The 24277-nt window shown below is 57.5% G+C and overlaps 1 protein-coding gene across 6 annotated transcripts; it reads right to left on the bottom strand.

The window, feature by feature from the left end:
- Positions 1-1044: 1044 nt before the first annotated feature.
- On the bottom strand, positions 1045-23947 carry CPNE7 (copine 7). Of its 6 annotated transcripts, none has more exons than XR_014176239.1 (17): positions 21672-21859; positions 18491-19270; positions 12167-12349; positions 11696-11770; positions 11505-11579; positions 10388-10471; positions 10005-10094; positions 9621-9719; positions 9376-9462; positions 9019-9078; positions 8051-8184; positions 7761-7815; positions 6917-6968; positions 6485-6618; positions 4601-4837; positions 1725-1890; positions 1045-1097 (listed from the first exon to the last, which is right to left on the bottom strand). XR_014176239.1 is itself a non-coding variant. In XM_081963271.1 (17 exons), exons 3-17 carry the CDS (start codon positions 18659-18661, stop codon positions 3871-3873), a joined length of 1674 nt encoding a protein of 557 aa, XP_081819397.1. In that variant the 5' UTR covers positions 18662-19270; positions 22688-22767; positions 23929-23947; the 3' UTR covers positions 2841-3870. The 6 variants fall into 6 exon arrangements, 5 of the variants coding, with proteins under 5 accessions (XP_081819397.1, XP_081819395.1, XP_081819399.1 ...); XM_081963271.1 differs by lacking the exons at positions 1045-1097; positions 1725-1890; positions 21672-21859 and adding exons at positions 2841-4008; positions 22688-22767; positions 23929-23947; XM_081963269.1 differs by lacking the exons at positions 1045-1097; positions 1725-1890 and adding an exon at positions 2841-4008.
- Between the last annotated feature and the right edge of the window lie 330 nt (positions 23948-24277).

The raw sequence follows: 24277 nt of genomic DNA, 5'->3' as shown, positions 1-24277 counted from the left end.
CAGGATGACCAGGGAACCTTTGAACAATGGAAAGGAGGACATAGCAATCTCAGCCTCCAGCATTTCTGCCAGGCTCGGCTTCATGCAAGCCCGTTTGCTACAGCAGGTGCTTTCCCATCAAACTTCATCCTTGTCAGCATGAATACATCTCGCTTCAAAGCCCCATTTATTGCAAGAACAATTTGAGCAATTATCCTGACAGTCAGAAATAATCACTTTGTCTCTGTTGAATAGAGCTGTTTCATGGTTAGAGCCTGCCTCCTTTTGTTGGGGAGGGGGTGTCAGGTGGGGGGACAGTCACTGTGGAACTGGTGCTTCTGAATGCCCAGCATTACGGCAGACGTGGGGTGTGTGTGTTCAAACATGCTTTGTAGGAGTGGGGTGAGTGTGAATGGGAAGAATGTATTAAATTATTGCATCATGTTATGTGATTAAATTGTACAAATTTGTGCCCAGACAAATGCAGGAAGGCTGCATTTCAGAATATAACCGTGTATTAAACAGGTTGTGAAAAGATGTATGTTGGATTCCAGGCAAAATGTCAACAGAACATGTTATGTCTCTCCTGCTGGTTAAAGCTTATTGAAGCTTGGCCATTTTTTTAAAAAAAACCACCCCCAAACAATTCCTGGTTACAGAGTATAACCAGGAGATAGAAAAGTCCATGTTTTGATCACTTTTTGCCTGGATATCCAAGATAAACACCTGCCATTTTGGCCATAGAAACCTCTGTCCATGGTGCTGAAGCATCCCCAGATCTGGACGGCCAGCTCACTCAGCGGCTTGGCTGATGCTGTCCAGTGCTAAAAGAATGTTGGCATAGGGGTCTTTCTTTCCCCACCCCGACCCTCCTCCTCTCCCCCTCCCTCTCCCTCTCTCTCTGACACACAGCCGTTCTCATTTTTAATTCCGTTACAATGGGACACAAAGGCCCTGATGATGCTTTGTTCCCATCTTCACTCCTGTCTCCCTGGAGGCTCAGAGCCTCCAGCGCTTCGCCTTTGATTCATTGTGTGTGGTAGGAAGTTAATCCCGCTGAACTGCTGACTGCATTGGAATCCCTTCTCGCAGAGCTCCTGGGCAGCGTCTCGGGGCGGCTGTGATCAGAAGCAGAAACGTACAAGGAAATCTGTGCACCATTTGCCGGCTGACATGGCTCCCATTGAGGCTAGACAGGAGATGGAAATGGGAAGGCCCCCTGCTGAAGGCACTGCTCAGAGCAGGCCCCAGCACTGGTGGAAGGCGAGAGAGAGAGGCTGGATTGCAAAATCTTTCCGAAACACATTTGGAAGCTCTCTTCTCCGCCTGATTAGCTGCACGAGAGAACCCCTTGGATGGAGCTCCCTCCCCTTCCTCCTCCAGCCCCCCCCCGTTAATTTAGCCTTCTCTCCTGAATGTGGCAGCAGGAACTCTTCATCCTCAAAAGGCAGCTATGGCTGCTATTCTGGAAAGAAAGAAGTTCAAAGAGAACCGTTACGTAAAGCCATCGGATTTTAATTTATGTAGCAGCTCTTTTTGTCGCCAATGGTCTGGATGACAATAATGGAGTTCTGATCACATTGCGTGTGTAAATTAGTAGAGCAAAGCTGGGGTGTTTTTACTAGGACTGCAGAAGGAACGGTGGCCCCCGGGGCTCTCTCCGCTTCCCGCCACTCAGCCTTTTTCAACCTCGCTTACAACCCCAAGGCCTTTTAGGATCGCCTATGTGGAAAATGTTGTCTTACCTGGTATGGTGCCACAGGCCTCTTGGTTGTTTCTTGTTGCAATAAGATCCCCCCACCACCACTTCTATTCAGTCAGGCCTGATTCTCAGGGGCTGCCTGGATTCATCCCTGCAGTTTTCTTGGCAAGATTTAGCAGAAGTGATTTGTCATTGGCTTCTTCCTGGGGCTAAGAGAGAGGGACTGGCTTGAGGTCAGGCAGATGCCCAAGAACTCAGGGTCACCTGCTTCCTAGCCTGCTTCCTTCCCCACAACACCAAATTGGTCCTTGCAATACGTTTAACCAAGACAATGAAGTGGTGCTCCAGCCGTGGCCGGCAGCCCTTGAATCGCTGCCCCTGAGGGGCAGATCCGGCTTTCCCTGCTCCAGATTGGAAGTGCCACCGTGTCCCGCTTTGTTGCCTTCTGGCTTCCTTTGGCGCTGAGTTTTTGGAGGCGAAGCTCTGCCGGCAGCCCCAACCGGCATACACTTTGGGCTAATTGGCCTCAATTCTCCAAAGCAGACACTTCAGCCAGACAGTGGGCATGCAGTGCCTTTGAACAGTGCAAAAGCTGGGGAGAGGTTTTTAAAGAGGAGGTTTAGGAAGTCACGGCTGCAAGAAGAGACGCCTCCGGATGGAGGGTAGGGGGGCGTTCAGCCCCAACCCACCACTGGGCATCACCCTGCAGGTGTCTGCTTGTCTGAGTGGGGCTGGCATGTGGACTGGCCACCTAAAACCTCCCTGCTTTTTGCCAGTTCTTAAATTCCGCAAAACGCCCGTAGAGAAGCCGCCTGAAGTCTAGCTCTTTCCATGCAGGCGGTTTGTCACTTCAGAGTTGGTCACGAAGGACCAAAGTGCCCATTTTGACCCCACAATCATGACATAAACCAAGTGGTGCCACAGCTCATGCGGCAGGCTGGCCTCCAGTCAGAAATGGCTTCTCAGAAGAATAGCAGAGTTGGGAGGGACCTTGGAGGTCTTCTAGTCCAACCCCCTGCCTAGGCAGGAAACCCTACACCACTTCAGACAAAACAGGTTCTGTTTAATCCTGGCTGGAGTTTGCAATTCGTGATTGTTTCAAGATGTTTACAGGGGTCGGTTTTACTCCCCCCCCCAAAGGACAACAGGGATCAGGATCTCTTTTTTATCTCTTTTATTTGGCCATCTTTCTGGCTACATTTAGGATTTCTCATGCAACCATCAGCAAATGACACATCACAGCAAAAGACAACCACGGAGCACATGGGGGGGAAAGGGCCCCCAGACCCAAACCGCTTCATGCACAGGAGGCGGCTGTGAAATAGACCTTTGCAACACGGACCGGGTCCTTTGACCAGGCTGTGCCCCTGTGCCAAGCCAAGAGGCGGCCTCGTCACCATCGGAGCCCTCTCTGCACAAGGAGGGAGGGGGGGCTAGGGGAGGCAAGGGTCTCTCTGTTGCACCCCACTCTGCCAAGGGGCTGGTGGGGGAAGGGCTGCCAGTGCTGTGGTTCCATTCCCAAGCGCTGGGACCCTCCAGAGATGGTCCCGAGCTCCTCTGTGGAAGGCAGCTCAGGACTCATCCTGGGGGCCTTCCCCACCCACCTTGTGAAGTTCAGCCTCTCGGGGTGCCTCTGTTTTCTGCCCCCCTGCCAAGAATGCCCCTAGTCTATTTACTCCCCCGTTTCCAAGATGCTCCGTTGCAGAGAGAAGGGGCACTGCTGTTCCCTTGAGCAGTTTCAAAGGTTTTTTTTTTGCTATAAAACATATGGAAGTTTATCCCCTGCCTGAGGGAGGCCAAAGGGAGGCCAAAGAGGAGCTTCCTTGGCCCCTCTGGATGTATCTGAATGCCAATGATGAGGGGGAAAGGGTGCCCACTTCCCCTCTCGGCCTTCCTCTCTCTTTCCTTTGCAATCCTGCAGCCCTTTGGCATTGCCTAACGTGGAGCGCCTGCTGCCCAGCTGCCCACTCTCTGCCCCCACTCGCCCTGCCCCACCTCAGGGCCCTTCCTGGACTTGCTGGCCTCTTGCACAACTTCGCTCTCCTGGTGCCCAAACAGCTGGGGGGGAGGGGGCAGAAGGCCTCCTGCTCTGGCGGTGGACAGAGACGCTCTCGGTGGGTCTTGCTTTCTGGAGGACGAGCACAAGGAGGGGAGACAGACGCAGGTCAGCAGGTGGGGTCACTGGGGGGTCACTGCGGTGAGTTCAAGGCATAGCCGGGGGCGCTCCCTTTGGGGCCACGGGGGGGCAAGGCCTTGGAGCTGTAATATTCCACCACCTGCTTGGGCACCTCCGCCAGCACACACTTGGCCAGGGCGGTAGGTGAAGCCTGGAAGACAAAGGAGGCCGAGAGGTCAGCTGCAGTGCCTGGTGTTCATTCTAGCAGCTTTGCTCAGCAAAAGGACTGGAAGAAGGCAAGAGATTTCAACTGCCAGTGAACGCAGGAAAAGATGCCCAAGGAAAACCCCCGCGGGGCCATCCGAGGACACATAAAGGCCCCTAAGGTGCACATCTGAGGCGCAAGGACGCTCCTTTCCCCAAGGGTGAGCAGCAGCTGGGAAACCTCTGGAGAGCAGTTTGGAGACCCCGGGTTTTCCAGATCCTTTGGGCGGGCAGAGCCCTTCCAGGCTGTCTGGATGCCATTCAGCTAGGGCATCATCAAGGGGTCCCCGGGGAAGGGTAGCCCTGGGGGGAGGGGGAGGCTGGAGTCCGGGTCCTGGCAGCATCAGGAGAGAAGGGAAGAGAGAGAGGGAAGGCCAGGAGAGGCCTGGCGAAACTAACTGTTCCCAAGGGGGTCCCTGGGGCAACCCAGGGGGTCCAAGGCAACCTTTCTTCACGCTGGAGGTGCCCATGGCTGCAGAATCAGGGAGGAGCAGCCAGATGGGCGGGGGGGGCGTCTTGCCTGAGGGGGGGGGACTTACATTCTTGAAGTCTCGGAAAGGGACGAACTGCACGATATCCCGCATGACCGGCTCTCCTTTGGGGGAGCGAAGGATCCCATCGTCCCCGTCCAGGATCTGCATGTCGGTGAAGTCAGCATTGCCCACCCCCACAATGATGATGGACATGGGCAAATAGGAGGCCCGGACGATGGCTTCCCGCGTGTCCGCCATGTCGGTCACCACCCCGTCGGTCAGGATCAGCAGGATGAAGTATTGCTGTGGGAGAGGGGGAGGGGAGGGGGAGGGGCGGGAAATGAGCAGGAGGGAGACTGAAGGAACCTCGTGGGGGACAAAACTCCCCCCAATTCTTCCCCTTTGATGAGCCTCGCAGCCAATGGCCCCCAACCGACCTGATTGGCACATAGAAGGGGCAGCGGCCCCTCCCTCATTCTGGAATTTGGGAGGCCACCTGGAATGATGAGGAGAGCCGCCCCCCAAGACACCCCTCCCCCCAGCGCTTCCTCCTCCAAAAGAATGAGGGGTGAGGGGTGAACTGCCAGAGAGGGCAGAGGAATGCCCCTCTCTCTGGGTATTCTCGGGCAAGGGCTGCAGGGTTCCTGGGCATGTGTCAAGGGCTACAGAGGGACAGCCCCAGTTGGCACCAGCCGGAGTGGGCAGTGGTGAAATGCAATTTTTTTTTTACTATTGGTTCTGTGGGCGTGGCTTGGTGGGCGTGGCTTGGTGGGCGTGGCAGGGGACGGATACTGCAAAATCTCCATTTCCTCCCCATTCTGAGGCCAGTCGGAGGTGGCATTTGCCGGTTCTCCGAACTACTCAAAATTTCCACTACCGGTTCTCCAGAACCTGTCAGTACCTGCTGGATTTTACCCCGGGTAGTGGGCCTAACTCTGGAGCTATGCTGCCTTCCACGGGGGCTCTGCAAAGGCCCAAGGGGTTTCTGAACAACCCCTGACCCGCAGCAGGGCCCAGAGTCTGGGTGGCTGGAGGTTCTCCCGAAAGTCTCCCTCCAGGGATTCCATGGCAGAGCAATTCACTCCCATCTGAAGTCAGTTTGGGAATTGAAAGCCAACCGTCTTATTAAATGCCACCATGTGGATCAGGTAATTCATGGGTTCTGTTTTTGTTTTATAATTCCATTTGCTTTCCTTAATCCAATTTAGCTGATTCAAAAGGCCAACAGTGACGGACAGGTCCAAGGAGGCTGAAGTGGATTTGCCTCCTCCACAGAGCTCCTTCTGCTCCCCCCTCGGGCTCCCTGGCCTTCCTTCTCTGCTCTGCTGGGAGCCCAGCCAGCCTCCCTCCCTCCCGCCACCCACTCACCCCCCGGGCTGTGCGGACGGACCCATCAGTTGCCGCCATTAATTGATAAGACTGGCAGCAAAGCTTTCAGCCACTTAGTGAGCGTGCCAAGAGCTGTCAGGAGCAGGATGAGAAGTCTTGCCCGGGTCCTCGCCCACTTGGCACATGTCAATAACAGGGGGAAACATTTGCTCAAACCAATCAAGGAGAGTCTCTGTGGCTGAGGGTTGAAACTCTCAAATCTCCTTCGTTTCCTTGCAGACGTTTCACGACCCAACTAGGGAACCTCATCAGTTCTGTTACCCAGTTTGGGTCATGAAACATCTGGAAGAAAGCGAGGGAGCCCAGGGAGCCCTCAGTTTTCTTAAACCTTCCTGGTTCGTCCAATGTTTCCACGTAAGGAGGCAAGGAGCCCACCCACCCACCCACCGCCACAACCCTGCCTGCCTGGGACCTACTTTTCGACCCAGCGGAGGGAGAGCTTGCTGGTTGGAAGTTTGGCAACAGAGCTTAAACTCCAGCAAATGTGGGGACCCCGAGGTCAGAGGAGACGCAGCCCCCAACAGTCACCCAGAATGTTTCTGCTGGTTCCCACACACTCACGGAAGCTTCCTGGGTCTTTTCTTCGTTGGCGGCTACTTTGGCCACTTTGGAGATGATGGGGGCCACGTTGGTTGGGCCATAGAGCTGGATCTTGGGCAAGCAACTCTGGTAAGACTCCACCACCCCCTGGATGCCTAGGGAGGAGGGGGGAGATTCAGCGGGCCTTTCTGGGCAGCACAGGGGGGGGGCAGGGGGCCTCTTTCCAAGTGAAGAGAAAGTTTGAACTTAAGCCGAGAGCAGAGGAAAAACCTTCCTGCTCCCCCAAAAGCCCCCAGATTGGAGGCCCTTCTGCAAACGCCCCTCCTTGGGGCTGGAGAGGAGACGTGCTCCCCCAGCTACCAGTCCCGGCGGCCTTTTGGCAAAAGCAGGAGAAGCACCCGGGAAAGCCCCACCCAGAAAGGCAGAAGGAGCAGAAGCCACCTGTGTCCTCACCTTCACACTCATCGTCCTCAGCACTGAAGTTAATGGCAAAATCATGGGAGACCTGAGGGAGGGAGGGAGGGAAGGAGGAAGGGAGGGAAGGAGGGAGGGAGGGAGGGAAGGAAGGAGGGAGGGAGGAAGGGAGGGAGGGAGGAAGGAAGGGAGGGAAGGAGGAAGGAAGGGAGGGAAGGAAGGGAGGGAGGAAGGGAGGGAAGGAGGAAGGAAGGGAGGGAGGAAGGGAGGGAAGGAGGAAGGAAGGGAGGGAGGAAGGGAGGGAAGGAAGGAGGGAAGGAAGGTTAATTGTGGAGCCTCCTCCAGCCGCTCTTTCAGAGGCTGCCCTGTTGGCAATGCTTGGTGGATGGAAGCCGTGGCAGCTGCTCTGGTGTCCTGGAGGGCTCAGAGCTATCAAAGGGCCGGGGGGATCCTACCACTCAGCCGGCTGGCAAGAGAAGGTGGAGGGAGGTCCGGGCGGTGGCAGGTGGCTGGGGCTGGATGCAGAGACGCACAAGTGCTGATTTGCCCTGCTTCACTGCTGCTCGATGGGCACGCCAACGCCCAGAAGGGCTGGCCAGCCAAGTGCTACGTTCATGGCAGCAAAGCATCTGAGAAACCCCTTTGGGACCCTAAGGCTGAGCAGCCCCTTCAAGACCTCCGAAAGACGCCCTAAAAGTCTTGGTGTCCTTATAAAGGCAAATGCCGGGGGACGGGGAGAAAGAGGCCCCTGGGATGATGGGATGGCAGCTCACCCACTGGGGGCCCAGCCTTCCCCAGGAACAATGCCCAAGCTCCTCTCCAGTGGGGCCAGGATGCCTCTGCCCCGCCCCTCCTCTCCTTTCGTGCATGTCCCTTGACTTACTTCGTAGTTGGGGGGGATCCTTGCTCCAAAGCCCAGGGCGGAGAATTTCTTGTCGCTGTGGAGAGGCAGAAAGCGGTCACTCTGCCTGCAAAGGGCGTGGGAGCCCCTCACCCAAGACCCCTCTTGGCTTTCCCCAATGATCTTGCCATGGGGGAGGGGGAGGTGCCTCCAAAGTGGCTGCTCATCCCCATGGGGAAGAACACGCTAACTGGCCAGGGTGGGGGTCAGAGGGAGCCTCCCCCCTGAGAGCAAAGTCCCTCAGAGCCTCCCTGCCCTTCCCCCAATCTCACCTGTCGTAGTCCTGGCAAATCTCCCCCACGGCCACCAGGGCCTTCAGGTATTCGTTGGGTTGGTAAGGGTTGATGTAGTGCAGGGAGCAGCTGTTTCGGGGGTCCCCGTTGGAGGCTGTGAAGTCAATGGCCACCTGGGGGTGGGGAGAGGGGCCGAGGGGCCAGGGAGTCAGCAGGTGGCTCTCCCTAGCTTTGGGGCTAAATCAAGGGGCGGGGGCAGACTCTGGCTTCCCCATCACTTGCCACAGCCTCTGAGATGAGGGGGCACATAAAGCCCCCCCCCCCTTGAGAGGCATAACATCTGGAAAGAGGCAGAGGAGAACTTCCTCAGATCGGTTCCTGCCCCAATTGGGTTGGGGAAGAGAAACTGACATCAACTAACAGGAATAATCCAGCAGAGGCCATTTTCACCCCTCAGCCCTGAAGTCGGAGTGAAGCAGGAATCGCTGCCGTCTCTCTCCCTCCCTCTTCACTCACCCACCGCCCATGCGCCCACCGCCTGCGTGTGAGAGGCTCTCGTTCCTGGGATGCTGCCCGGCGCATGCCCTCGCGAGCAAAGCGGGCCCGGAGCCAGCAATCTGTTCCTTGCCATGTTCTGGAACTGACTCCCTCCAGGAAGGAGATGCTCTTTCAAAACGCAATCTGCCGCCTGCTTCTTGTTTTGAAAGAGAGAAATCTGTGCCAGCTGCCAACAGGGCGCTCCAACCGCCATGGCCAGAAGCTGAGGTGACCAAGAGGCTGGTGGGGGCCCAGCCCGCCTGGAGGGCCAAGATAAAGCTCACTTTTCCAAAGCCCTGGGCCCCTCCCCAGAGGCTTAGCCTCTCCCTTGCCAGGGTAAGGACCAACGGGATGCCCATCTCTATGCAGGGAAAGGAGGAACTCATAAACAAGCCCCCAGACCCAAAGAGGTGCCCCTGCCTGGCTCTGGCTCCGGAGGCCCTTGGCCTGCTCTGGGCGCAGCTACTCACCGTGAAGTGGATCTGGCAGCCGCCCATGATGTAATCCAGGAAGGAGTAAACCCTGTGGATCTTCCAGAGAATCCGGGCATCAGCCAGAAGCAGAGGGGATGAAAGCTGCTTCCTGCCAGCCCAGCTCTGTGCCCAACACAGGGCAACAGCTCTGCAGCCCAGTGGGCAGAATTGCAAGGAGGGGCCGGGTCTGCTGCAGCCCACAGATGGGAATGGGGGGGGGCAAGAGCCTGTTTGGGTTACCAGTATTCATAGCAGACCCATCACTCACCCCTCTGCTCCCTAGATTCCCCCCTGCTCAGCCCCCACGCGCCCCCCACTGATGACAAGGGGCCGGCCCATGGACTGGCCACTTACCTTCAGGTCCAGGAGAATGACCACGCCCGAATTCCGGTAGTTCCGCTTCTTCAGTTTGTACTTGGGGTTCATGCAGTCCCACTGGATCTGATGGGGGGGAGGGGTGAAAGGGTTCTCTCTTTATTCCTACTGACCAGCCCCATCCAGTCCCCGTGGGTGGCTGCTTTCTCTCCAGGAAGCCCCCTCCCCAGCTGTGGAGCTCCCCGAGGGTGGGGGTGTGCTTGGCTTCCTCCCTGCGCACCAACCTTGTTGCCCCCTGTGGCTTTCTGCATCTCTTCGAAAGTGGTGAAAAACTCTCCGATGAAGTCGTGTTTCCCTCGGGAGTCGTAGTCAAAGACCACACACTGCAGGCGGGAGACGGCCCTTCAGGACCCCTGGCCTGCCCAGGGTCCCAGCCTCCTCACCCCACCCCCTCCCCCAGGGCCAGAGGGTGCCGGCCTGGCATCTTGGGGGCTCCAATGCATGGCTGGCCTCAGAAGTGGGCTACGAGAGGCCGCATCCCAAAGACCCCCACTCGGCAAGCCTCCCTCCTCGCCTGCTGGGGCGCTGCAGAAGTGGCAGACCGAGCGGCTGGGGTTGGCTTAGGGCATCAGCGGGTGGCCCTTCACCCCCCCCAAAAAACCCCTCACCCTCAGCTTCCGCTTCTCTTCACAGCTGCAGAGAGAGTTCAGGGAGACCTTGAAGGGTTCCCAGATGGGGCTCAGGTTGTTCTTGACAAACTGCGAAGGACAAGCACAGGGTCAGGCCTCAACAGTTGCATCTCCCCTCTGCTCCTTGAACCCTGCTGGCTGACCTGAAGGGGCAGGGAGGAGTGAGGGGGCAGGAGCCCCAAGGGCCACGGCTGGGGTGGGAATTGCTGCAGTGAGCTGGAGCGGGTCTCTTGGCGTGAAGGACCCAGTACCTCCCTTCTTTCCCCATGAGGACCAGAAGCTTATGATGAAAAGTAACTTCTCTCCTCTCTGACCGAGGGTATTGGGAATGCATCCTTTGGACCCTAGGAGGGAGCTCTTACCTCAGTCCGGTGTACCAGCTGCTCACTTCCATCATCATTGATCCGGTAGATCTCCAGAAAGGGATCTGATTTACTGAAAAGATCCTAGGGGAGAGAGGGTTAACCTCTTATCAAGGGGCGGCTCTTCTCCTGCTCTTTCTAGGCTCCCGGGGTCTTGGGGGGTGCAAACAGACAGGATGCAACTTATTCCAAGGCCCACCCAAGTCATCTCCTTGTGTGACGGAGCCTTTGTTTGACCTGCGTTTGATTGGCACGAAGGCCTGTTGCAGGGCTGGGGGGTGGGCTGGCCAAACCTGGGGAGTTTTCCTCAATCCCATCTGTTCTTCATTCGGCATCTGAAGACCACTCCCCACTTCATTGGATGGTTGGGAAAAGGAAGGGGGTGAGTGGGAGAGGGGTCCCCTAAACCCCAGGCCCTGGGAGGAAACAGGGGGGGGGGGCTTTGCCTTGCAGGCTGGCTGGCAGAGAAGAGTGAACCCCACGGCAGAAGCCCCTTCCCCACCGACAGGCAGACCCCATCCAGCACGTTCTCCAGCATTCCTTCCTCTTCGCTTCCGGCTCCATCTGTTCAACTTTTAAATATCCTTTTTCATTTTTTAAAAAAGGCATTCATATTCAATTTCACAGCTTTGATGCCAGCCTGATTTATCTCTGTCACGTAAGATGACGAATTTGCACGGATGGCTCTGATTACAGGCACACACACACACACACACACACACACACACACACGGGCAAACAGAGCCCATTTGCTAGATGTTTGCTCATGATGTCAGTTTTTCATTCCTAATAAAAACTGCTGCTCCACCTGCACCTTCCCTGCAGCTCCTGAGCAGATGGTGGGAGACAGAGGGCTCAGCAGCTGCTTCCGTCTCCTCCTCAAACTGGGTCCTTCCTTCTCCTGGGGAGGGGGGACCCTGGTGGTGGGATGGGTGGTGGGGGCTGTACTGGCACTCACCTGTCCAGGCCAATTTATCCCCCATCGCCTGTCTGAATGGCAGCATGGCCATTCCTTTCTGCCCTTGCTTGCCCCTCTCAGGCCCAGTGTGGCCACTCTGACCCTCCCCTTCCCAGGCTGATTTCCCGCAAGGGAGAAGAGCCAGCCCCCTCCCCACACCTTGTCATCCAGCTTCTTTGCCCGAAAGAAGAGCTCCACAAAGCCGTTGTCTCCAAAAATCTCCTCCGAGGTCACCTGTCAAGAGGGTCGAGAGAGGCCCCTTCAGAGGCCCGGCCTGTGGGTCAGGGGGTCACCCCAGCCTCCGCTTCCAACCTTCCACGGGGGGGGGGGGAAGGTGGGGGGGCACTCACGGTGATGGTGGACTTGCCGGCGGATTTCCCGTACTTGAGAAAGAGCGGCTTGCTCACCCGCTTCTGGGCCACGATCTGCAAGGAGAAGGAGAAAGGTGGGTGGACGGGACCCTTCTTGGGGAGGCGGGGCTGGGCCCACCGAGGGGAGCCTTTCTCCGCAGTGCCTGCTCCGAGCCTGGCCCCCTACCCGTCGGAGAAAGGGGCACCCTGAGCCTCGCGGTGGGGGCAGAGTCTGCAGCCGCCGGGGTCTCTCCTGCCGGCCAATCCGATGCCTGCCAGGGACGCCCCTCTGCCGGGAGCGAGACCAGAGTTTTGCCCTCCTCGAGGCGCAGCGGGCTGTACGGCGGGGCGGCCTCTTCCGAGGGGCTCCTTTGCAGATTAGCCCCCCCCCCACCTGCTGCACCTGACCGTCGAGGCCTTGGCGCCCAGAGCCCGGCCCCTGCCATCTCCCTTCCCCTCCCCCCGCCTTACCTGCCCCACCGTGCATTCCATGCCCCCCAGGAAGTCATCATCATGGGTGCCCAGGCCGCCGTGCCCATGGATGTCGTAGACTTCGAAGCGCAGCTTCTGCACTTCCTCAAAGTAGTAGTCTACCGTGAAGACCTTGGCGAAGACGGGGTTCAGGTTGCTCCGGATGACCTCGGACCTCTCCACCTGCAGGCACAGAGAGGCCGCGTCACCCAGGAGCACCAAGCCCAGAAGGCTCAGCCTGGCAGAGGGAGGTACAACATAGAGACCCCCCCCCCGCTTCCTCGCTGCCTGGCCGCTTGGCTGCCGCGGTGATGCTCTGGAGGGAAAAACACGCGGAGTGCGGGGCTCCCACGCAGCCCCACGAAGGCGCCTCGGCTGCACCTGATGAGAAGCCGAAGAAGCCGGCGCGGAGCACGCGCCCTTCCCAAGTCAATTTGGCTGGAGCGCGGCGCCTCTGGCCCCCACCCCCGCTTTGGCTCTGGCTTCTTCGGACGCGCCCTCAGCGCGTCTCCCTTGCTCTCCCTTCCGAAAACGGGCTCGGCCATCCTGCGCCTCGGCTGGGAAAGAAGGAAAACTTTTCCTAAACTTTCGGGGAACAGAGCCGTCCGGCGAGCTGGATGCAACGGAGACGCTAATGAGAGCCTTCCGGGCACCGATCCCAGCTTCGAAGGGAGTCTGGGCGGGGGGAGGGGACAAGGGTGGGGCTGGCAGAACTGCTCAGCAGAGGCTGCTGCTCTCGCTCATCTATCCACACCCCCGGGACTTGGCGGGATGGGGAGGGTGGCTGAAAACGAGCAGGTAGGCGCCTGGCCACCGGGCTCCCCAGGCCGCCCCTTCCTCTCTCCAGAGGCTCCACCAAGCCTGCTTATCCAAGAGCCGCTGGGGCAGGATTGGGCCTTTCTTGTGGAAGGTGACCACTGGAGGACAGGCGAGTCTCTCCTGGACCTGCAGCCGAAGGAGCCTCCAGCTGTGCTGTGGGCCAGGGATCTGCAAGGTCTGTTAGGGGCAGCAACTGGGTGCCCTCCAGCTCCTGCAGTGCCATGGCCCTTTGCCTCCCCTTTTGCCGGCTCTTCAGGGGAGAAGCTGCCTTCGGAGGGCCCACATAGCTCCTGGCTCAGGTGGCAGCTTCTGCCCAAGGCCATTTTGGCTTCCTAGAATCAAGCGTCTGAGTTGGTGCTGACTTTGTTCTCACCAAGCAAATCATCAGTCAAGCTGCTTTTCAGAAAGGAAATCAGATTATGTGTCTGATATAACTTTATGAAGTTTCAGCGCCTGGACCTGCCTGCTTTTCTATTTCCTGCCCATCTTCTGTATGGGAGGGAATGCCAGCTCCCTCTCACCAGCACCCAGGTGAGCTCATTCATCCCTAACTGGTCCTGGGAAATTATCGATGCCTTATCACTGTCAGAAGAGGAGAAATACAGATGCTGCGAAGAGTCCAGCTGCATCTTAAATACAGGCCAATCGTCCCTGGCAGGAGGTACCCAGCACCAGGAAGATTTTGGCTGAAGGAAATGTGTTAATTGTTAGGATGCTGGAGGCCAAGGAGCCTTTTGCTGCTAAAAGCCTGTAGTAGGTTAAGACAGACAAGAGATTTCTTGGCTCTTTCCTTCTGCTTCTCCCTCTGGATCTGGGCAGCTTCCTTGGGCCAAGGCAAAAGTTCTCTCCAGGCTAAGGACAGCCATTTCCTGGTGGGAGGGGTGGTTTTCAAGCGCACACATTTACCCATGCCTCCCCCCCAGTGGTACCCTCACTCTTTATCTGCGCCAGGCCACAAGATGGGCCATGCCAAGCAGAGATGTCCATTTGCCTCTCCTGGTCAGCTTGGGCTTTGGTGTGCCAAGCAAAGTGGGAGGGAATGTCATTGATTTCCCCCAAAGCCCCTTTCTTTGCCCCTCCCCAAATATCTTCTTCCCAAGGAGTGAGAGGTTTGTTAATTAGATCCACTGTCAGAGATAATCTTCTCAAAGTAAGCCATGCAGCTCATCTTCAGCGGAGGTTTAATTCATCTCATCATGACCCATATGTTGGATGCAGCAAACAGCGATCCGGAAGGGACAGGCAGCTCCCTTGGGAAGCCTTCAGTGGGTGGATCGAAGCCCAGATTTGGGGGGGTGGGGGCAGAGGAGCCTGTGTGGCATGATTTCAAGGAACACAGGGCATTGGAAGGACCATGCCCTGTGCTGGGATTGTTGTGGGCAGGGGTACGGCAGGCAGGAAGCCCCCTTGCTTGGGCTGAGCCTCTGAGATGACTGATTGATTAATTGATTAATCAAATGTGTGTGACTGCCCCTCTCACAAAGAGCAGCTCTGGGCTCTGGACAGATGTTCGCAGGTGACGAGACCAAAGATTTGGCTGCCCAGGGAGCCCCTCCCCTCCCCAGCAGCTGGACAAGGCCACAACTATTTCCCATCTGCAAGACAGCCACAGGCACCGAGGTGCGGCTCATGGAGCATGGCGGACCTATTGCCCCGTCGCTCTGGGTTCTCGTGATTTCTAAATAATGCCTAGCATGAAATGGTAACTTTATCAATGTCAGGCCACGCAGCCCTTTGGGACATCAGCCAAAGTGATTTTCCGTGGCTGTTAACATCGGCAAAGACAGCTGCCTCCCCTGAAAATAGAGCAATATTTCAATATTGATTTTTTGCTCCAGGCTCCGAGCCTTTTTCTCCATCCCTTTCACAAAGCGGACAAATCTTAAGCTGACTGATCCACCTGCGAGGCAACCTAGATCGGCCCCTGGGCAGGATGGCTTAAACGGTCCCCCCAGCTTGGAACCAGCCCCCCCCCAAATATCTTGGTTGCCTGCAGCAGGGCTTCTCCGGAGGCCCCGGGGTCTGCAGCTGGAGGGGGAGAGCTGGGCCAAGGGAGGTGCTGCTCCCCCCTCCCCAGTGGCTCCTTTGAAGGCCAGCTGCCTGTCCTGGCTTTTGAATGCCCAACCGGCTCTCTTCCTCCACTTCCTCTCGGCTTCACTGGGGCTTCCGAATAAAGCAACAGGCAATCAGCGCTTGCTTCAGAGGAGAGCTGGCTGGATGAAGGAGAAGGACCACGCAGAGCCTCGCTGCCAGTTAAATGGCTGCATGTTGTATCTACTCAAGGGCCCCAGGATCCGTTGGGACCTTGGATTCAGGGATGAGCTGCTCACCAAGATTGGCAGTGCTAAAGAAATACGGCCGTCTGTTGTGGAGACCTTCCTCTGAAGGCCTAAGGGCAGGCAAGGGAGGCTCTTTCCCTTCCTCCTTCCTGGGGTGCTGAATGCCAGAAATCCGGGCTCCTCTGTGAGGCTCAGCCTGGGCGCAGGAGGGCTCGGTGCTTTGGGATCCAGCTCTGGACAGGTGATCCAAAGAGGGTTAAAAAAAACCCATAGGAGGGAGCAGAAATGGAACTAAATCGGAGGCCTGAGCAGCAACTGCTGAACGGGGGAGTGGGAGGCAGAGGACTCCAGAGCCCGATCTCGAGAGGAGCATGGGACTTTGGGGGAGGGGAGCAGCCCTTCCAGAAGCTTCCAGAAGCTCAACAGCCTCAAGGCTCACCCGGGGCCTTGCAGCTAACAGCCAAACAACGAGAGGGAGGACATTAACGTTCAGGCAGCCATTTTGGCTGTTTCAGCCATTTGCCTACATCAGCCTACTTTTCACCCCATCCCTGCAAAGGGAGACCTTGTGTGCATCACCTGTTGGTGCTTCTGCCAACTTCTCAGGTGACGCAGGCAGGTTTCCTCTCTGGGCTTCAGCTTCAGTGCCGGAGCAGTCACAAAAAGCAGATTGCTTTTGGGTTCCCTGCATCCAAGCAACGGGGCTCACTGCTCCCCCAAGGGAAGGCAGCGGGATCTGTGCCCCAAGGCAGGGGGCTGACATTGTAGACTGGCCCTGCTCAGCCCCTGCAAAATGCCCCCTTTTACACTTCATGGGTGCCACAAGCGCCGTTGCTGGCTGTGCGCTCCCCACTGCCCCCGAGAGCGAAAGGCCCTGCCTAAATGGCCTCTGCCGGACCCTTCAGGTGGGGAGCCAGGCTCCTTCCGCCCCACAGAAAGGCCCTCATCAGGCCCAGGTGGGGCGGGGGGAGGCCTTTTGGCTTGTCTCCTGGACCGCCCAGCGTAGCCTAGGTTGCCAGTCCCTGTTGTCTGGGAGCCTGAAGCAGAGGGCGAAGGACACATTCACATCTCAGGAGTGTTTGAAGCTGCAGGCAATTAACCCCCAAGGCTGGCAAGGGAGCCACGTGCCAGAAAGCGAGAGGAGAATTGTGGGCAGACGGGGGCAGGCCTGGCAGAGTCCTCCTGCTGCTGCCACACGGATGGAAGAAGGGGGGCTCCGGACAGGGTGGAGCAACAAGGCCAATGGGACAGGGAGGGTTGCCTACCCGTGCCCTGATTTAAGGGGTGACTGCCATGGCTTGGGAGCAGTGCCAAGGCAGCAGGGGGAGGGCAAGTACCCGGTGGCTGGATCAGACCACTTTGTGCTGTGAATGGGCCTCTGTCAATTCCTGCTGACTGGAATTTGCAGCTTGATTCGCCCCCCCCAAAAAAAATTATTTACAGCAATACCGGCTCTTGCTTGGACATCTGATGGGAAGGTGCTTTAGTGCAGCAGGGAGTTTCCGTCTGCAAATTTTAATGTCATTAGGAAACCCCCCCCTCACATTCAGACGAGGAAGAAATGCCCCCTGCCCCCACAGGTTGCGAGGCATTTGGTGCCCTCTGCAATGCCCGAGGTGTCTCTGGTGTGGCTCTTTGAAGTAGGAGGTGAGTGGTATCTGATGACAGCTAAGCCTCCTTTCCAGGCTCAGTTCTTGGATGATCTGTTTTGACTTGATGAGCTGGACGTGGATAGAGATCTTACAAGCAGGGAATGTTCTTCCTGCCAAAGGGCCCCAAGGCCAGGGAGCCCAAAGCTGGGGCCAGAGCACGGGTCCCCCCACCCCCTTTGAGTAGATTTTCCAGGCAAATCCAGCCCCACTGGGGACTGGGGGAGGAGGATGCCCTGGCTCAATGGCTGGGTTTGGCCCCCTGCAGGTGATGGTCAAGGCCCAGGCAGAAGGGGAGCACGGGAGGCTCATGCCGGAAACAAAGGGAAGCAATGGGGACTCGGAGCTTCTGGTAAGAACCTCGGCCTCCCCCCAAGTCTCTGATGCAGGAAGCGGGGCTCCATGCAGGAGTCCCGAGCCTTTGGGAAGGGGCTTTAGCGAGGGGGTTGGAGGGCCAGCTCCATCCAGGGCACAGCCAGCAGCAGCAGCAGAGACCAGAGTTTCTCTCCTCTCGTAAGTGCAGAGATGGAGCCAGGCCGAGGCATCAGCCTCAGCCTTGCTGCATTGCTTCGGGGCATTTCACCTGGGGAGGCTTCTTTGGGGCCTTGCAGGGCCAAGCAGACTCGACAGCGTTGCATGCAGCCTAGCTCTGGGTCTCAGGGCAGAACTGGCCTCCAGTGTGATTGGAGCAACCAAGGAACAGGCAGCTGGAGAGCCCCGGGAGCTCCTGCTCGGCCAGAGGGAGCCACCTCTGCATCTACACCCCTTTCAGGCTTCAGCTTTGGCACACCAACCTATTAAACGGCAACCAGGCCTTGGCAGCTCATCCGTCCCGGGGACCCCAAGAGGGGAGCCAACCCCCCTTCAGGGAGGGAGGCAAAACTCTCAGAGCAGCCAGTCAAGTGACAAAGCTCCCTCCGTTTAGCCGGCTTAGTCCATTAACAGGATACCAACCCCCAACCCCCCCGAGATCTCTTCAGTCCTACGGACCCCAGTTCTCTGGTCTTCCTTTAAAGGAAGAAACCAACCAGCATCCTCACACACAAGCCCAAAGAGACCCCAACCCAAAAGGCAAGGGAAAGGCAACCAAGTCCTTTTGCTGGCCCTGAAAAACAGGCGGCTAGAAAGATCTCAGCTGATCCCTAGAAGAGGCTTGGGTTTTAGAAAGTCTCCCGCAGGCGTGCCTAAAAGGCAGGGCAACCATCTCCAGTGACCTGCAAGGACAGAGACCTTCACCCAGGGTGCTCAATGGAATTGCAACACACCTGTCCCTCATTTGTGGAGAGAAATGGGGGGGGGGAGGCTGGAGCAGACCTTCCTAACCCGCTAAAAGGTCGGGCACAGCCTTTGAGCAGCCTGGAACGACTTGGCTGTTATGGGGGATGAGAACTTCCGTCCATCCGGCAGATTGGAAGGACCCTGAGCTGGGAAGCTGCTTGAAAGGACAGAGGGAAGACGGGTGAGCCCAGATGGACAGAGAGCCCCTTGATGGTCCTGCCCAGCTTGCTCTCCTCTGGACCTGTCTCAAGCCACCCCCTGCCTCCCTTCCACTCTCCCTGCAGCCGCTCCCCACCTACCTCCACCCATTGTCCTTGGGACTGCATGAGGAGGACGACGCAGGGGTCCGACTTGTTGAGGGTGTCCCGGTCGAGGAGGTGCTTGCAGCAGATGCGGAGCTCCACCTTGGAGACGCAGGTGGTGGCCGAGACGACCCCCAGGTTGGCCGCCGGGTCCAGGATTTCGTTCATTCTGGCTGGGAGCAGGGCTGGCGCCTGGGGAGAGCTGGCTGCACGGCAGGCGACTGAGGCCCGACCCGAGTCCACCGAGCGAGCGGTGGGGCTGGTAGCAGCGGAGCCCGATGACGCTCAGTGGCTGGCGGCTCAGAGCATTCCCAAGTGCCAAATGCCTGTTTCCTCGGTCTGCGCTGGTGCCTGCTGGGGAGCTGCCAAACGAGGCTAATTAAGAGGTTTTCTCAGAGCAAATTAAACAGCGGTGGTTCTTCTTCCTTTCCCTGATGTTGCTCCCACTCAGCTCCGTTGCTGTTGGCACCTGGGTGCAACTGTGCCCGGCTCCTCTAGAAATTGGGTCTGGGGGTGGGGACCCCCGATCTTCTGGCCTCCAAAGAAGTGAAGACAGGGAAAGGAGGGACCCCCCCTCCCTTTCACTTCCCCAACAGCAGAAGCTGCTCTTGCCTGCAAGCTTCCTGGGTGGCGAGGCTTCCCCCTCGGCAGAACCAGCAGAAGAGGGGCCTACCACGCTGAGATGCCCAGGTGCGCTGCCTCTGGAGAGGAAGCACCTTCCCACGGAGCCTCCCTGCTCCTTCGTGGAAGGGCTGTCCTGGCCAGGAGGAGGGTGGCCTGCGGGTACCAGAAGAAACACAGAGGAATGAAGGGGCAGCCCAAGACCTCACAATCACCCTCAACACACAACTGCCCTTTGGGGGCTGGCCCAGGGACTGCATCCTGCTGGGCACCTGGGCAAGGAGCTGCCTAAAGAAGCTGGTTTGGCTAACCAAGAGCCCAGATCGTGCCGGAAAAGGCAGAGTGTCAGATCCTGCTAACCTTCAGCCGCTCTCCTGCAAAAACATTCTGGGATCTGCCCTTTTGCCATCCTCGGTTCCACCTGGCCGCATTTTCATTTAACCTGCCAGAACTTGGAAAATTCTTTTTCCTGGCAAGAATCCTTCCATCCAACCAAACGCAGCCAGAATCCTGACATTTCTGCACCTCACAGGATTGGCAAAACCCAAAGACTTTGATGCCACGGCCAATGCACATACCTGGATGTGCTGCTGGTCAGTAGCTAGTCAGGAGGTTTTTCCCAGGGCGGACAGGCAGCCCTTCTTGGGGGAGGAGAGTCTCCCAGCCCCCCCTCCTTGGAAAGGCTGAAGAGCCACTGCCTTCCTCTCCCTGCTCCCTTTTCTCTCCTGTCTCCAGATAACCTAAGCACAAGAGGGAGGCCCAGGTGCTCTCGAAACAGGACGCGGCTGCTGAGGGGGGCGGATACATGGCAGGGAGCCCCACTGCTCAGGTGGGACAAACCTGGCAGCTGGTAATGCCCAGGGCTTGGCCGGGAGACCAGAAGCCAAGGCCCAGAGCCCACCAGGAGCAGCCCCCAGTGGACTCTACCACAACCCTAACTCAGTTGGCCTCCACTCTCCTCTGCCTGATTGCTGCTTGGCCCATTCTGACCGGAGGAAGAGGAGAGCCTTGTGCACAATCCCGGCTCCTTCCCTGGAGGACTGCAAGAGGCGGCCTGGACTGCTTGGAGATCTCTTTGACAAGAGGCCTTTGGAGGACACAGCAAGAGGTCCAGGAAGGGGAGGGGGTCCCCTGGGTAGAAGGGCAGGGGGCTCTTCCTCTGATTGGTGCCTGACCTTGTCAGTGGCTCTGGGAGGACAACTGTCTTCTCCACACGCCCCTCCCTCCCTCCCTCCCTCCCTCCCTCCCTCTGGCCTTCCTGGGAATTGTGGACCCTGTTCCACACATTAGGGAAGGAACCGGCTGGGGTGGGGGGTCTCTTGCTGAGTCCCACAAAGTGACGTCATCAAATCACCCACCAGCACATTCGTGATCATGCGTGTGCTCTGCTGCCAAAGTAGCCCAGCCCCACATGTGGCATTTTAATCAACCAAGACAGGCTAAGGGTCTCCAAGGAAGGGTGCAGGAAAGCTCCTTAGGAACTGACCTTGGGGCTGACTTCCCACCACACACCAGCTGTGACCACTGAATTAACCCAGGCTTGATATTTACAAAGTATGACAACTTATCCCAAGCGAAGCGGTTGGGCTCAGCCAACACAAAGCCCCCCCCCCACCTGCAAAAGGTTCAAGCCAAGCTCTCTCTGCCCAGTGAGTGCCTCTGCCCTTGCTGCTCCTGCACTGGCCCAACTGGGCCCATGGTAGAAATGCCAGCCTCTCCATCTCAGAGAGCGCCATTCCCACAGGAGCCTCTTTTCCCTGGGAAGAATCCTTCCACACAACCAAATAACATCCTGACAACTTCCGGGGGGGGGGACCAGATCCCCGGGATCCCCTGGGCGGCTTCTGGAGAGCCCGGCCTTTCGGCTCCTTTGAGACGCACCCCTCCCTCCCTCCCTCCCGGCGGCCAGGAAGACGGGGTGGCCGCTGCACCACAGGCTGCCCTGGGCATCCTCACATGCGGGGAGGGGGCTTCAGTCTTGGGCTGTAGGGAGACCCCGATGTGCTGCCTTTGGCCAACGCAGGAGCCCAAGGGTCGATGGATCCCTGTCCGCGACCTGCATTGCCGGAACCCGATCCCGGTGTTGCCAGCCCACCGCGCAGCCACTGGCCTCGGATGGGCGCTGACGCCCGCCGTCCTCGCCCGCCCGGAGCCGCCCCTTCGATCGAGGCGAGGAGCCCAGTCCCCGGCGCCGCTGCGCCCGCCGCCCAGCCTGTTCCCTAGCCCGGCCCTTCGGGGAGAGGGGAGCGCGGGGCGCCCTCCGGCCGCCGCCTGAAAGTTCCGGGCGGGAGAGGGAGGGAAGCCGCCCCCTGTTCCCCGTCGCCCAAGCCGGACTCACCGCTTCTGCAGCCGGCCGGAGCGTCGGGCTCTTGCCAGCCTGGCTGCGCCGGGGACTCTCCGTTGAGCGCGGCGGCCGCAACCCCTTGGCGGTCCGGGCAGCCCTGGGGGCAGGGAGCCTCTGCCCGCTCGGGGCCGGTGCCAGGCTTGGGGCGCAGCCCGCTTTCGCCCGCCTGGACCCCGCCACGCGCTGCCTTCCGCGCAGCCCCTGCGGTCTCACCAGATGCAGCTGCGCGCCTTCGCCGACGCTCTGGAGCCCGTCCATCCGCTCCTTCGCGGGGTGGCCGAGGGTTCCGGCGCCGCGGGGGGAGACGCCGCTTCGCGCTCCAGGAGCCCCTGTTCCGCCGCTGCTTCGCCTCGACCGCGCACGCTGGGGAGGCGGAGCGGTGCCGGAGGAGCGTTGGCGGCTCCGAGCTCTCTTGGACCGCTCCGGGCGACCCCCGCGCGCCCCTCTCGACGGCCGAGCTAACAACCTGGGCGAAGGCGCAGTTAGGGCAGGCGCCGCCCTTCCCGGGCAACGCAGCGCAGCTCCAAGGCAAAGGTGGTGCCCGGCCGCCGCCTTGGCGTCTCCCCAGTCTGGACCGTCCGGTACTCGCGCTTCCCTCCGTCCCCGCCCCTGGGCGCCCCAAAGCCCATCAGCCCCTGCCCGAAACCCCTGCGGAAGACTGTGCCACCCCTCCCCCACTTTCCAGCTCTTGCTTTGGCATTTCTCTGGCGGAAACAAGGCAGTAGAGTGTCTCCGAAGTTCCCCTTCCAAGCAACGTTTGCCCCCCCCTCAGCAAGCCCCCTCCCCGAAGCTGCAAGCAGGAGATCCTGCTGCCAGGGAGGGGCTCCAGTCCCGCACTTAGCACTGGTAAGATGTAGCGGGGAAGTGGGCCGGTCCAGCACCAGGCTCGCCTCGGAGGTTGAACCTTAAGCTAACCTGCTCTTGAGTATAACCAGTCAAAGGGGGCTTCTGATGTTACTTGGCCTCTCAGGGCCTGATCCCTTCCTTCCGACCATCAATTTGCATTCTCCATGTCTCGCCCACCTTACAACTAGCTTGGCTGGTGATGTTATAAAAGACAAAGCCAGCCTCAGCTCAGCTACCATGTTTTAAATTTTAGGAAAGCTGAAATCTAAATGGATTCCTTAGGGTGCCTGTGGCAGCTCATTTACCCCCAATGCCCTTCTTGAGGCTCCCCCATTGCTGCTTGGGAAGTTCTGTGTCCAAGAGGCTCCAGTGAGGCTTCTCACCTGAAACTTATTTGTGGAAGAAGTTGGGAGATGCTGGTGATCCGAGGCCTCCTGGCAGGGACTCATCCCTCTGTGCTGTCCTGTTTGGAGGGCAGAATGAACAATCTTCAAGTTGCAAGCAGGAACAATCTTCACCATCTTCCAGGATCCCCAAAACAGGCCCCAATGGCACACACAAGGGTCCTGGCCTACAAGCTCTCGGCTTCTCCTCGTTTTTCCCTGCCAAGACATCCTGTATCCCACCCCCTTACTACATTTTTGGGAGAACCACAGAAACGGGGCTCTTCACCAAAAGGCGTCTGGGGAGAAGGGAGATCATGCTACCCGTGAATACTAGCACATTACGTGCATTGGTAATTGTAGCGAAGTTTATGTATCTTTGGCAATGGAGTAGCCCAGCAGCTGTAGCAATAAATGCACAATAAATAATAAATACACTTTATAGATGCAGTTTCATTTGGAACAGCTTACATTCTGCAATTGTTCTTTTAAGACCATCAAACAACCACATCTGCCTATCTCAAATACTTGGAGGGACTCAATAGGTGGACAAAAATACCAAATTCAGTCTGAACATCTGGCTGACTGCGTGACCAACCGCAAAAATAATATTAAAATGTGCAGATTGTGCAAAAATGCAGAAGAAACAGTAGATTCAGCTCATGCAAGAAAATCACAGAGATAATAAACATCACACAGCCACCTAAACAATTCATTGTTCATTGCTAGGTTATCACATATGCCAGTAATAAACAATTGGTGAGAACATATGAGTTGAAAAGGAAGTTGGGAAGGGGCAGATTAAAATACTGCAAATGCAAATGGATAAAGGCTTGCTCATAACACACCAGATTTAACTGCAATTGAAAACAGGAAGTCGTGGATAGAAGACAAAGAATTCCAGGAGATCACAGAGTATCAAGATCTAAAAACTGAAATTGAATGATTATGGCATAAACCAGCTGTAGTGTTCCTGGTGATTATTGGCACACGGAGTGCCACACAGAAACATTTTGGACAGCACTTAGAAAATCTGGGCATTGACAACATTTCCATCTGCCCATCGCAAACACCCTGTTTGGATCCACACATACACTACACCAAATGTCGACATCCTAGGGTTTGGGGAAGAATTCAGCAAGAATGCGGGCCAACACCAGCTAAAGAACCAGCAGCTGGTGATTTCACATTGTTGTGTATATAATAATAATAATAATAATAATAAATAAATAATAGCCAACCTTACACAGCCAAACAAGAAAAGATTAATGCAGAAACACCTCTGAAATACTTCCAATCTGCCTGTAAGGAGTAAATATTGTTTTCTTGCAGGCGTTGTTACTCTGTAGGCTTCGAGTCATGGATAATCCAGCTTCAGTTGACCCTCTTCAGCTGCACAGCACTCGGGATCCCATCCTCCGTAAACCAGGCAGGAGTTTCATAGGCCAGACTAGGGAAGGACTGAGGTCCAAGAGAAACAAGACTCGCAGGCAAGCAAGCAAAAAGCAGCTTCGGCAGGCATCTGCCCACCCAAAGATTCGGTCAGTCCCAAACCACAGCCTGGTCCTGCTGCCACGCTTGCCTCAGGCT

This window comes from Natrix helvetica (assembly GCF_964273705.1).
Source record: "Natrix helvetica genome assembly, chromosome: 10".
NCBI classification, from domain to species: domain Eukaryota; kingdom Metazoa; phylum Chordata; class Lepidosauria; order Squamata; family Natricidae; genus Natrix; species Natrix helvetica.
The sequence above is the reverse complement of the archived record's forward strand: the minus strand, read 5'-3'. Positions and strand labels throughout refer to the sequence as shown.